Consider the following 14260-nt stretch of genomic DNA (forward strand, 5'->3'; position numbering starts at 1 on the left):
CTACTGGGAGTAAATTAGCCCCCGACCCACAATGCACTTCAGCGAAGCTCACACGCTTCACAACATAATGGGATACAATTAACAGTGGCTGAATTAGGCAGCGAACCACCCGGTGGTACCTGTACTCTCTTAAACTGTTTACTGGGAGTTAAAAGCGCCAAACGTGTGTGACACGTTCCCACAGTGAATTGTTTTATTCTTAAAACTTCTGTAAGTGGTACAGAGAGTGTAGCCAGATGTTGTTCAGGAAAAAGCTGAATGGAGGGTTCCGCCCTCTCAGTATGCTGGAGAAGCCCTCTCACCCCCCACTCACTGGGGACGAGAAAATATCCTTAACTAACCTTGCCAGTCCCATGTATTTTTCCTGCTGTCCTGCAGCGATTGGTTCTCTTGTTACTGGTTTTAAACATGTTTGTTTGTTTGTCTAGTTCAGTGAGAGCTAATGGGGGAATATGGAAAGCTCAGCACAGTCCTGATCAGCGGGCTGCTGTGTCGTCATGGATACACGGAGGGAAGCGCTGTTGCTCAGGTGACTGCGATCTGGAGCAGGTGTTCCTTCTCAATGATCTTCTTGGATGATGATGGCTTCACTTCATTTTCACTGTACTCCCTTTCATTTTACCTGTAATTTATATGGCAGATGCTTTGTCCATACGTGTTCTTGTTTTGACATACGTTTTTGAGAAAGTAGGGTCAGACCATCCCCTGGGCCTTGCTCAAGGGCCTATCGGTGAAATCACTCCACTGACCCTTCGAATTTGAACCAGTGACCTACCAATCACTCGCACAGTGTCCTAACCCACTGAGGCACCTCTGATCACACTCTTCTGTCATGCCACATCTAACTGTGGTCGACTCCAAAGTCCTGGATTGTGGTCCTGAGCATGTGGCAGGCCCTACTTACGTGGTGAATGGGGGGGAGGGCATCTGAGATGGGGTCTGCGCTCCCAAGAGTTCGAGGGCGATGTCCAACAGGTGCTGTCCCATCATTTCTGCCTGGGCTGCTCATTTCCATCCCAGAATTCTCTGCTGGATATTCACGGACAGCTTCTGACCGATGTGACCTGAGTATATGAGGCAATGAGGAACAAAACATTGACAGGTTGACATTTTGGAGCTGGAAACGTTGCCAGGGTAATGAAAATTTAAAATATTTATAAACTGTCATCTGACTCGTGTTTGATTCGTAGGGGAAAAACAAAGTATGGGTTATGATGGCAAGGACTTAATCAAGCAGTTTATTTCCACATCCCTGGACAGTGGTGTTTTGAGTAGCAGCTCAAACAGTTATATTAAAGTGAAATTGCGGGAGCCGTGCTCGTCATCATGTGGCCAGCCCTTTCAAGACATCACTGTTCCAGAAAATTCTAGCTGAAGTACCAGCATGTCAGTTATGGGTAGAGGTTCCTAGAGCCCCTGGACCCCATTTCCCCAGCCGTTGTGCTTTTCCTAGTTTTTGTTGCTACCGTCTCAAGTAATAACACGCGATTAATGATTCCTATATTAATGACTCATAACGACTTTAAAAAAAAAAAAAGGGGGGGGGGGGGATAGAAATGACTCCCAGCTACTCAAGTAATTAATGCGCTGGCAGCCACAGCGGAAATCTTCATAAAATAAACACTTCACACAGTGTGGCGACGTGACTTTCCACAGTGGACTGAGTTATTAGTTATTACGATGAAATTCAGGGAATGTTTTTCGGGGCCCCAGAACGTTTATCATCTTTAGCTAGCCAAGCAATTTTATGTACATCTATGAACAAAATGTAGACTGCATTAGTCCAAAAACTTTAAGACTCTGCACTTAAACAAGTACTTGTCTACATACAGGCTGCAGTTCAGCATGTTGTGTTCTAATTGCTTTTAAACAAACCTGAAACTGTCTGTGAAATGTAGTAGACAGAGTGGTGGGAGGCAGAGCGAAGTCACACAGTCCACAGATAGTTTTTAGTTGTGTGCTTGACCAACTAAAATAGTCTGGCCATCTTCGTGAGATACCACCTACACTCTGTCCAAAAGCTGAACCTGGCCTTAAGTGCACACTTGGTGTAGTTTTTTTCTTATAGACATCAGTAATATATTTTGTAAATGCTGTCCTGACCTCTTTTTCTCTTGCTTGGGCTCAGCTGGTAGAAGAGGCTGCGCTGTTTCAGCCACATACAGTCTTATTAGCGGGTTGATGGTCAGGGGAAGGTTTATTTCAAAAACTGTATGTATAGCTGATGATTGTATAGCTAGTGAGCAGAGTAAGAAAATTGTAGCTAGCTGGTTAGCAAAACATGCTGCTTTAGCGTCTCCTAAATAAGGAAAATGACTATTCAGTTGTTAGTGAATTAACTGTTTATGGCCAAACCTTGGGAGCCCCATACTGTTTTGGTCTGAGTGGTGGTGAACCAGAATCGTTGACCTACGGCAGAGACACGATATCTCCTTGTTTTTGTTGCTGTTGTTTTGGTGGCTGAGCTTAATCGCTCATGATGTTTCATTGTCACTGGGTTCCATGCGAATGGACTGAGAGGAAGGCCAGTGGAAATCGAGGACCTGCCAGATTTATGTAGTCTGGGGGTGCCGGGGGGCACTGCTCGTCCTTACCCTTCACACCGTTATTGGGATGGTAACTTTTTAATAAACAAGATCACGATCAGATCAGAATGAGTTAAAACGCCCAATCACACACAGGCACTCTCTGCACTGACTTAAGGCTGGTTTCAGTGTTTCACCTGTGGTTAGCCATGGTGGTTTAAACCACATCACTGCAGCAGACAATAACACTGTAAATGGCCAATAATAAAAAAAATAAGGGTTTCTCATATTTTTTACAAAGTTTACAAAAGAAGCCAGCTCTAAAATGGAACTGCCTCCCTTTCCATGTAGCGTTTGTTTCCGTTCTGTGATTTTTTTTTATCAGTAAGTTTGTACTGGGATTAATGTGGCTGTTGACTTCTGCTTTTGAATTTGGTCGGGCATGAGTGAACCTGAATTCTACAGTAAGAGTGTGCTCTCAAGTGGCAGCTATTTGGAGGCTAATTTGTCACAGAAAGCGTATGGTTTCCAGTTATTTTCACTGACAGATTTCAGCCGCACAGTAAATCAGCATTAGAACACATGGAAATTGACTGTTGTGGTACAGTGATGCCAGCAGTTAGTATCCGACTGTTTTACCCTGACCTTGGATGAGAAGTGCACAGATTTCATTACTTTCAGCCAGATTACCTGCGTTTCGCCCAAGTTTACCCAAAACGCATTTATCTATTGTAAATTAATTTGTTCACAAGGAAAGTCAAAATGTCTTGCAGCTGGCTATTAAGAAGTGCTAATATAAATGCCAAGGACGAGAAACTTTACTTTGCTCATGACAGACAATGGAGAGAAAATGACATGGGGTCGGTATGAGAAAAGGCGACTTGGCCATTCAGCCTGATTAATTTAATTTGTTCGCCCAGCTGTTTTGTAAAAACGTCATCCTCATTTCGTTAATTAATCTTGTGGAGGTGCTATGCTCCTTGGCACCGTCTTTATGAATCATTAATTGTTCTCATAAAGTAAAACGCAGCATGTAAATAAAAGTATTTAACTGAATCTTCAATGCGGAGACTGTAACTTAAAGAACAGGGACCAAAGACTGTCATTAAAATTATGGAAGACGGTAAAGACCACACCAAGCCCTGTGCTGCAAGTAACTTTAGGTTATATCGGAAATTACCACACCTTTGTAATTAAATACTAGGCCCCCATTAAATACGATCCAGATTGTATAGAAGCAAATCCCACATGGAGTTTTATACCTACTGTATGTCTGCATTTAAAAATACATTACTGTTTGATTCCACAATGGGCTGGCACTCTGTTATTAAAATACACCGGAGTATGATTCTGGATGATTTATGCTTGTTTCTGCTCAGCATAGCCATATTATCAGAGCAGGTTGCCCTGCTGAGTGGCAGATCTGCGCTGTGTGTGCGTGCGTGCGTGTGTGTGTGTGTGTGTGAGAGAGAGAGAGAGCCTGTGTGTGTGTGTACATCTTTCTAGTCCATTCTGTGACACGCAGCCAGCTTTGAGTGAAGTGCGCATCTTCTGGAGGAGAGGCTCCCCGAACATCAGCAGAAAGCACTTTCACACTGAAGGTCACCAAACTGTGGCGGTTATAATTTCAATTTGGCGACGATGAACAGCTCAGCGGAAATGCGATTTGGCGGAACGCGCGGACACCCCCCCTGCGGCCACGGGGAACAGATCCCCCTCCCCCCCCCCCCCCCCCCGCTTGGCCCCGCGTGCGACAGAGGTGTAGATAGATGGGTGTGCTGATGGGGGGGTGGGGGGATGATTATTCAGCTTCCTCTGTGATTTAGGGAGCTGCGAGCTGCTTCTCGTGCACCTCTGCTTGTCCTCCTCCCAGGCGGGTTTTTATTGCATCCTCTGTGGCGGTAATCTGAGGTCTGTCGCATCCGTGGGGCGGATTCCTGATTCCCTCATGCATAAATGGATGTGATTCGACAGAATTACCCGTCCTGGGGAAGCGCGCGCAGCCGCTCGCCCCATTTAGTTCTGCTGACTGAATGGACTTCTCGCCTTCCTCGGGCCCAGTTTAATGGCCCGGATGACATTGTGGAAGACCGCGGTGCACGCTGCGGGTGCCACTTCGGTTTTTCGGGGGCGTTTTATGTCGTGCCGGGGCTTTTAACGCACGTCCGAGAGGCAGAATCGCTTCCACTTGTAGCCTTCTGCTGTTATTTCTGTGTGGAATTTAAACAGGAAGAAACGGCTCGACAGAGGTTGGTTAGCGATTAATGTGTGTTTCGCGAAAGCGCACGCGTCTACAGCGTGTATTCCCAGCAAGCAACTGTACTCGGCACAGGTAAACTGTGAAACTCTCTCTGCCAGCACCGTGAATTTGGGCCGACTCCTTTCCGCTTTGTCACAGGTTGACGCAGCTGCTCAGCCCACAGCTCCAGGGTTTGGAGAGCATTAACATTGGTGTTCTCTGTCACACCATGTGTCCTGCTGAACTCCAGCTTTAGCACATCAGTGAAACACCAGGAGGGGGCTGTTGGCCAACCACTTCTTCCCATTCTCCCTCCTAAGGACAAGGGCTTTGGGCCCCATAATGGCACGACTTGTGCAAGGCCTCGTTCTCTCTCTCCCATGGAAACTGCGCAATCAGATCTCTTGACGGGGCTCGTCTGCTGGGCAGCCTCTGGATAAACATTGTGCTCCTGAGGCTGGGCGGCTGTCATCTTCTGCCGGGCCCCCAAGGCTCGTTAACGTGCGGTGGGGATAACGGACACTTCACCGGCATTGGCATAATTAATGAAGAAACCCGCATGCTCTGCCAATTAACACCACAGGGAAAAGTAAAATTGGTCTTTTTTTTCCTTTTTTTGTATGTTCTGGCATGGTTGTGAGGACCACAGTGCACAGCAAATAAATGGAGAGGCTTTTAACGAGCCGTGGGAGAAAGCAGCATAACCCAGAAACAGAGCTATTTAAAATGCTGAAGGCAATAGGCCTTACTGAGAAGATATAACAACAAAACAGGACATTACAGAGGCGTGAGGACGTGAGGAACACAGCTTTAAGACACACTTCTTCTGAGAGTCAAGTGTTAAGGGATGCTGGCCGAAAGTTATTGGTTTACTTCGGCCGTTCTGGAACTTCCTTATAAAAGAGTGAAGTGCATTGCATCGTCTTCGCAGTTACGTTTAGATGTCGCAGATTTGAGAGGCATCCTCTTGTTGGCGAGTCCAGTTGAACCTTTCGAGGTATCACCTTGGAATTAAAACGAGGTTCCCTATATTATCCCAGAGAAAAGGGTGGCGATAGGCAAGTCATTGCGAGTTTGTGGGTCCTCCGGTTTCCACCTGCTGCAGCAGGCTCAGGTTGGTGAGGGTGGCGTGCTTAAATACGACAGATGATGATTATTGGGTGGGTGTCGGGGAGGGGATATGGTGGCTAATGAATAGGCCCTTACCTCATGCTGTTTCCAAATGAAGGCTGTTCCCCATTAGGGAATCCCGCTCTGTTGTAAGGTGCCCAGTTGGGGGAAACGGGAGCTCCTGCATAATGATATGCTAATGAGTTCCTCTGAGCCCCTTTGCCCAGCGGTTTCATTTCGGCCAAGGTGGACTTATTCAGCAGTAAGTCCCCCATCACCCTGTTACTGAATGCAGGCCCCCATTAGTGAGGAACGTGAAAATTAATGAGGCCACTTTGAAGCCCGGCCCACGTTGCTCCCCCTGTGTGGAGGCCGTGTTTGTCTTAGGAGCCTCAGTGTAAGGCTTTGCAGTGACATTAGCACACCTTGTTATTGTGCAATCACTAAATAATGCAGCCATCTCCATACTTCACTGCATATCTTGATTAATTCACTTTGTAATAGAGTATCCCAGGTACCCAGAGAGAGTCTCCTTACCACCGTAAAGAATGTCCCGCTGGTGTGAAAGTAAACCCTCACACCACCACCTTCTTGCCTGGCTCTCTGTGGCCTTTTCTGTGGACTCCTCGTTGTGTTTGTGTTTTTTTTTCACACCGTTTCACTGCATGGGCGTTTCTGTGTGGTTTCTTGTTGGGATTTCCTCATGGGGGGTGGGGGCTGACAAGCTGGGGAGGTTTTTTTTCTGGAATTTTGTGCCATTAGCTAAAATGTTTATTCTGTTTCATATTTATGTTGTTTCCCTAGGGTAATTTTCATGTCTTTTTTGGGGAACTGTCACCATATTTTTAAGCTTGGATATCAAATTTATACAGTGACATTCAAAGGAATTAATAAAGGGTAACAGAGAATTAAACTGAACATATTCTCACTGCAGCAGAGCTGCGTTTCATGTTTTCCATTTAGGAAGCTGATCTTAGATGCTGCCTGGCACTTCACTGTGAGTGTTTGTTTGTGATGAGTGCAGTGTGGTTTCAAGTTAATCAGGCACTGGTTAGGCCAGCTTCCCCTTAGCACAGACACAGTATTCTGCTGAATATCGAGGCATCTGGACCTCTCAGCCAGACGGCCCGGCTCGGCTTGGCCCAGCCCATGAACTGGCACCTGTCAGCAAGGAAATCACCATGGAGGGAAAGTGACAGCTTAACGGTGGCTGAAACACTCTCTGGTTTCTCTCCTGGCATCACTGCCTGTTGGGGGGGGGGGGGATTCACCTCCTCCTTTTCTCATCTGCACGCTCATTGCCCCCCCCCCCCCAAGGAAACACCCCCACAAAAGTGATCTCTTACCAGTACAGAATATGGGTAAAACATGTCCATATAGTACAAAATTGCTGAGGCCTCCTCGTATCTCCCGGGAAGAGCAGCCAGCAGCCCCGTCAGTCGACACTGCATCCTTACGATGGCGCACTGCGTGAGGCTGATTTATCAAGAGTATTCAGCAATCTGTTATATTGTGCTCTGCAGTGGTACTCATCAAAACATATATCATGGAACTGCTGTCAGATTTATTTTAAAAATTATAATTAATTTCATGCTGCTTAAACAGCCCTTTGAATTCCTCTCCCTTTGGAAATTGGAAATTTGGGGTGTTAAGATTGTAAGTTCTCTGCCCTTTCTGTTTTTTTTTGTGAACTGGGTTTCGGTAAATGAGCTTCCAAGCAGGACCCCCTGATGCATACAAAACCAACCCCCCCCCCCCCTTTTACACACCCATAAAAGTGCAATAGGTGGCTGATGCTCCGGACCGATCCAGTGGAGCCATCTGAGGACACGGCCACGGCACCCTGCTCAGCCTCAGGCGGCTCCCTAGCGGAGGATGGCGGGAGACTGGGAGCAGGGCAGCCGCCCGGGGCCACACGCCTCCACCCATCCAATCATTTCCAAGCAAACCCCCACATTGTCGTGGACGGCGTCACTCTGAGATTTCCAGCCGCAACTGCAGCTGTTCCCGCTCTCCTGGTTCCTCTCCGCGTTTCCCTGGACTCCCCAACGCTCTGGTCCCTTTGCCTACAAGCCTCTGCGCTCTGACTGCCGTCCCCTCTGGGAGACTCGTTACTGTCATGCGAGCTCATGCTCCTGCGTGTGTGTGTGTGTGTTGTGGGGGCGTGTGTGTCTGCACAAAAAATTTTCAGTCACTGATTCCATGGACATCAGCTAAACCTTTTTGTAATTCAGCTAAAATTAGCTCATCTGCACTGTATAAATGTACCAGAAATGCATTTGACTTCCCAGATGTAATAAATCTAAAATATTATGCTTAAATATAAATGTGTGCATTTTAAATATTTAACAAAGAAATTAATATATCAGTGAAATGTTTTCTAAATTAATATTTCATCACAAAATATAAATACCAAATATGGTTCTTAATTATACAAAACTTAAATGTCTTATCACACTTCATATTTATGCATATATAAATATATATATAACATAAAAGTAAATAATTTAGTCGTATGCACAGCACAGTATACACATTTTAATTTTTATTTTATTTTAATTATTTTTTTTCGCGAGCATAAAGCTGACGAAGCCGCCCCCGTATTGTTAATGCAGTGGGTGGAGGTGGGGAGGTGCCACTGCGCATCCCGTCGCTCCCGCGCAGCGTGCTCCGTTTCGTCGTGCACGTGCTCCGTGTTTCATTGCGGCGCCTTCCCGGCGGTTAGAGCCACGTACGTTTGGCAGCTTGTGCTTTTCTCGACGCTTCTGCAGAGAGGCTTTGCTTAAAGCGCAGCAAAATGGACCTTCATTTTTCACTTGCAGTTACACGGATACGCCCAGGCTGTGATGGCTGCTGGTACCACAGTACCAGCCGGATTGGGATGCCGTTGAATCCTCATATTTAACGTGATAGCTGTAGGAAGCACATGCTCGCCGTTTAATTCCGAACTGCTGTGTTAATTTCACTGTTTTCACACTGACACGCTGCAGATGCACTGCAGACGCACTGCAGGGGTAGCACAGTGAATGAGGGGGCCCATCCATTGCGCATTTTAGCAAGACCGCTAATAGGCTCCAGTGAGGTGTGCAACTGGGTGTACGGATTAAAACAATTTTGGTCAGTTTTTAAGATGTTAGCTAAGCAACTATTACATAACAAGAACAACAACAATAATGACTATAATAACAATGGACGGGACACGACTGCTGGTTAGCGTGAGATTCCTGGACTCTTGCTGTTTGTTTAAAGGTCTTTGCTATGTGACCCCACTGCAGACGGGGAGTTGCAGTCCATCTAAGTCGACGTAAAAAATCAAACGTAGTCTCTTCCCCTGGAGGGATTTAATTGGATTTTAAAGGGCGTTATAACTTTTCTTTATGAAAATATGCGGTCTCTTATCTCCTTAACACAAAACATCCCTGTCACTGTACTTCTTCCTCCCAGAAAATGTAATTTTTAAAGTACACCCCCCGTGTATTGCACTCGGACTATTAATTACTCTATGTAATTATTAAACATTAAACAGTAATAGCACTTTGACGATGCTGACGAAGGCGTCTGGAATGAAAAGCTGTTTCAGTGAGAAGCTTCCTATATCCACAGCCCTTCCCTACTTGTTTTCCCCTCTCTTGCCTTCTGTTCAAGGCTTGTAGGGCATCCGCGGTGCAGTAAAAGTCATAAATAATTGAAATGGTAAAAGGAAAGTCAGCCATATTTCGCTGTGGGTGCAGCTATATCTCTGCGCTTCGCGTGGCGGCTTTTGGGGAGCTGTTTATTTGTATGCCTGTCAGTCCCCGCAGCTCTGCTGTACGACCAGGGCGGAATCTCTCCTTATCACTGCCAAAAAGAATGAAATAAAATTAATGAGCTGTTGAGTAAATTCACTAAATCAATTTATGAACTTATCAATTTAGACACGGCGGGGGCCGCTCCAGGAACCGCGCTGGTCACTAAATTGGTTTTGACACAGTCCGGTCGGCATTGCGGCATGCTAAGCGACTCCTTGCGCGAGAGACGGGGAGCCCGTTAAAGCGTTCCGAGGGGAGGCGTTCGTGGCCAGTGCTGAAGGTCGACCTGGAGCTGCCGTGGATGTAGGAGCAATTTACGCACACATGGCAACAAAGGAAGAGCACAAAGCCAAACAAAACGCGCACGCGGGCAGGAACAGATGTGGCCCACACAGACAGGCGGACAGGCATAAACTCACAGATAGATAGAGACAGATGTGCCCCCACACACATATACACAGGCATAAATATGCACAAAATAGATGCCGATGATAGATTATCCCCCCACCCCGTGCGCACACACACGCGCACGTAGTTGGGGTAAGTTGTATTTAATTACTGAAAAGTGAAATTCCTGCGTCAAGCGTGAAAATAAGTGGATTAAATGAATACCGTGATTGTATAGGCCTAATGCCGATAGAATCTGCTTGGCGTGGTGGCGAAGACGTGCAACACTGGAAAATAATAAAAAAAAAAAAGAAATATGTATGACAGAAAAAATAAATAAAACCATCTTGCCCTTCGGGCAAACGCAGAAAGGAACAGTGCGAGTAGAAGTGAACAAAGCACAGGCGCTGTCTTCGTTATTAATGGCGTCCCTTTTTAAAGAACCCTTTTCTAAATTAAGTACCCTTGTGAAACATACTGAAAAAAACATCGATTTTTTTTACTACTGGACTTTATTATTGTAACAAGGTCCCGCTTCCTGGTTTCAGTCGATGTTGATTTGCAAATCACCCAGGCCAGCCTATCAAAACATTAAACGAAGACAAAATATGTATATGTATTTTTAAAGAGAAGCCCTTTGATAATTTAAGTTTGTTGCGGTCGGCCAGACCTTCCATGAGTCTGAATTAAATATTGATTGCTTAACTAGAGAAAAATATAAAATATAATTTGTTTGATCATTTAAATGTGTCTAAGATATCGCTCAGCGACTTGGGTGGTTTTACTGTATTTCGCCTTTACAGCAGTGAATACAGCCCTTTGTATCGAGGTTTAATGAATTATTCACCGCTGCATTTTTCCTAGTTTAGGTAAATGGTCTTTTTGGAAGCTGCAGTCAGCTGGCACGGTGTTTGACTTTCTCTCCGGGCAGTATTTTCTTACTGAGTTGACATTTTGCGGCTGAACTGAACAATGAATTGAGGAAGACATCGATACAGAAAGCTTTTTTCCTTAATCCCTGTGCCTGGATTTGAGTGTCCATTTTCAAAAATACATGTATATAAAAATGTTTTCAGTCCAAGCAGCTGTCGAGGCTTCTGTACAGTAAACGATAACAAGTAAATGTTTACTGTTTTACTGCCTTTAATACTTATTACACCTATTATTAATTTACAGTGTAAATTTCACATGCTGACCACGCGTACCAAGCATCTCTACCACACAGCGGGTGCGTGTGTGTGTATGTATGTATGTGTGTGTGTGTAATATATATATATATATATATATATATATAAATTGTGTAGGTTATATATAAACATTCTTTCTAGATAAGCTGAAAATAATACTTTAATTCTTTTCTTCTTATATTAACACCCATGTTGAAGTATAATTTACTAAGATAAGGACCCGGTTTGAGGGGTTATTTTTCACCCAGACCCTCCCTGGACGTGTACAGGTGTTAAGGGATGTAGAAGGATATAGAATGAACGGTCCCTTCTGATATAACTAATTTAACTTGACAGCAACATTAGTTTACAAAAGGGGGGAAAAGAAAACGGTCTGGCTATTTATGATTCGTGGCACTTACTGCCCTTCCCACCCTCTCCTGGGGTCTGAGGAATACGCAGCGAAACGGGCTCCGTCCCCGGACACCTTCTGACAAATAAGGAGCGGCGTAGCAGCGTAGCGGAGCCCTGCGAGAAGCCGCCGTCCCTCCGCCGCTCTCACTAACCGTGTCGGCTCTGCCTGCCGGAGCCCTGAACTGTCAAGGAAGCTGCATCCATCTAGCGGCCGTCTGCAGAGCTCCGTCTCCGCTCTCAGCCAGCTGATCCATCCGATCAGGGGGGTGGGGGTGGGGGGTAGGGCTGGGGGTGGGAATCTCTCCATCCGAGCCGGAAAAGTGAGATTCCGTGCCGTTCGCTCGGAGGCGCATAAGCTGGGTACACGGGCACACGCATTCACATGCGCTCGTGCACGCGCGTATCCCCCGCGCAGTTCCAGCAGCACTCCGTCGCCGCTCCCGCAGCGCATCCGGTGCCGGTCCTACAGAGCAACCCCGACGGCGTGCGGGAACCGGCTGGACGAGACCGGGAGCACCGTGCGTGCGTGCGAGCTTCTCCGCTTGCCCTGCGCAGACCCAACGGAGGCGAGATGCAGCATCCCGTTTCGGGGGGGACTTGCGTGGCTCTGCCCAACGTGGACATGTGTCCGCAGCTGTCCTGTGCTTTGACGTTCATGTACCTGCAGCAGGTAAGTTCACCTGTTCGCTGATCAAATCGCTGGGGGTGTTAGGGGACGGCATGTTCCGCTCCTTTGCTCTCCTCCGGGCTTTTCCGCGCTACTCCGGGTTCCGGTGCGCCGCGATGTGCTGCCTCTTTCAGGCTGGCATGCGGGTCTGTTAAACGCCCTGCGAATACAACGTAAAACATGCGTGTTCGCCTTTAGTGCGCATTTTTACCGTAAGTGACGCATCATATTTAATGTAGTAGGAGGTCAGACTTATCATGTTACCACATAGTATCGCGAACACCGGGCATATGCGTATACAGTGTAGAATATTATCGGATTTTGTTTTGTGAACTGTATTATTACTAGGTGTAGAATTACGTTTAATATTTCCATTTGTATTGTGTTTTTCTTCGGTTGTGTGGATTAATAATATTCATTTTTATACACTGATAATGACTTAATAGTATATGAATTTATATTAATATATATTATATATATTATAATTTTATATTATTGAGCGTTTCCACCACTAAGGTTACAGTTGATAGCAAAAAGGCCTAATAATATTTAGAGCATAATGTGCCTGTGTTTGTGTTGGTGCAGAGCATGCACACCAAATCATATTTATATGTAAACTATAAATATTTTAATAGCACTTTGATTATCTCCCAAAATAGTATGACCTGTCTCTGTGTTGTACCTCACACCGTTAGTGGGTGTTATAATGAGGGTTGTGCTGATTTGCGGGCCGCCCTGGGCCGCTGGCCGGCCCGGTTTCACATGCTGTGTGTGACACTGTTCATGACCGTAAATCACATTACACAGTAACTCTAGCAGCACCTGTCATGCAGATTTCTTATTTGCTGTGTGATCTGTCTTTTCCTTACTGTTTCTCAGATCTGGGGGAAAGTTTTGTATGCATGCGTGGGACGTAGGCGCTCCCTTGTATGACGGAGGTGCCTGTGCTCCTTTGTGACGCTCCCTCTTTATAATCGAAGGATTAAGGCTCCGCTGAGGCCCTCTGCTCGACATCCTTCCTTTAAATACTCCCCCCTTGTCTCCATCTCATTTGTGTTGTTCTTTCTCCATGCCTGCGGTGCGCGCATCGCCTTTCTTCCGGGGGCTCGCGTGAACGCTCAGCGCTCTCTGAGATGCAGTGCCGCAGGAATCTGGGTCTGCGCTGCTATATATAGTCCGGATCCGGCACATTTGCAACAGGCCCGGCCACCATCGGGGGCATCTGCACAGACGGCGGGCCAGGGATGCTGCTCCGTGTTGATGCCCTGGTCTTTCTGGGCGGAAAACGCACACGCTGCACCCAGGGCCTCCGCCAGCCGCCGAGCATTGGATAAATGCGAGCCGCCTTGCAGGAAAATAGAGCGTGGGAGGGGGCGGGCCGCTCGCTGGGGGTAATAGATAGAGAGACTCGTATCAATGGCGCCTAATGGCTTTCAGGCCAACATGTCAATCAGCTGCCCTTAGAAGACACGGCCAGTGGAATTTCTTATTGATTTCTCTTAACGTGTGTGTGTGTGTGTGTGTGTGTGGGGGGGGGGGTGTGTGCTTAAGTAGGTTGCTGTTGCATGGGCCTCAGGGTGATTTTAGCCCTTGAGTGCAGGGCCCCCTACGCCTCGTCCCCCTGGCCACAGCGACGCACGAAACGAGGCCGGGTTTCTCCAGGATGGCTTTCACACACCCGTGCTGTAGAATATACTGCATGACACCGGCCAGCCAGCAGGCGTACTTCCCAGCAGTGCCTCGCACGTACCGGGGGTGGAGGAGAGCGGGAGGGAGGGAGGGAGCCGAGTGATTCAATCAAGCCGTCCACCCCCGGCTTTTCCTAATGTCTGTTTCATCCGGAGAGGCTCGCCCTGTTCATAGAGTGAACAGGAGGAGCACAGCTTCCTGGTGCTGTGGAAGTCCACCTGACTGCCTGATTAGTGCAGCAGTTAGCTGCCTCAATGTGCTGCTCACAGTTACCA

The 14260-nt window shown here is 46.8% G+C and overlaps 1 protein-coding gene across 14 annotated transcripts in view; it reads left to right on the top strand.

Moving 5' to 3' along the window:
- Positions 1–14260, top strand: part of rbfox1 (RNA binding fox-1 homolog 1) — a 270001-nt gene that overhangs the window by 168641 nt on the left and 87100 nt on the right. The window contains exon 1 of one of the 14 annotated variants that reach the window (XM_072705281.1): positions 11960–12299. The exons of 12 other annotated variants lie outside the window; for them this stretch is intronic. In XM_072705281.1, the coding sequence (XP_072561382.1) occupies positions 12012–12299 (288 nt within the window). In that variant the 5' untranslated portion in view covers positions 11960–12011. Of the gene's footprint in view, positions 1–11959; positions 12300–14260 lie in introns of those variants that run through there. One more of the 14 variants, XM_072705279.1, reaches the window with a different exon arrangement.

Source organism: Paramormyrops kingsleyae, chromosome 22 (assembly GCF_048594095.1).
Source record: "Paramormyrops kingsleyae isolate MSU_618 chromosome 22, PKINGS_0.4, whole genome shotgun sequence".
Lineage (NCBI taxonomy): Eukaryota > Metazoa > Chordata > Actinopteri > Osteoglossiformes > Mormyridae > Paramormyrops > Paramormyrops kingsleyae.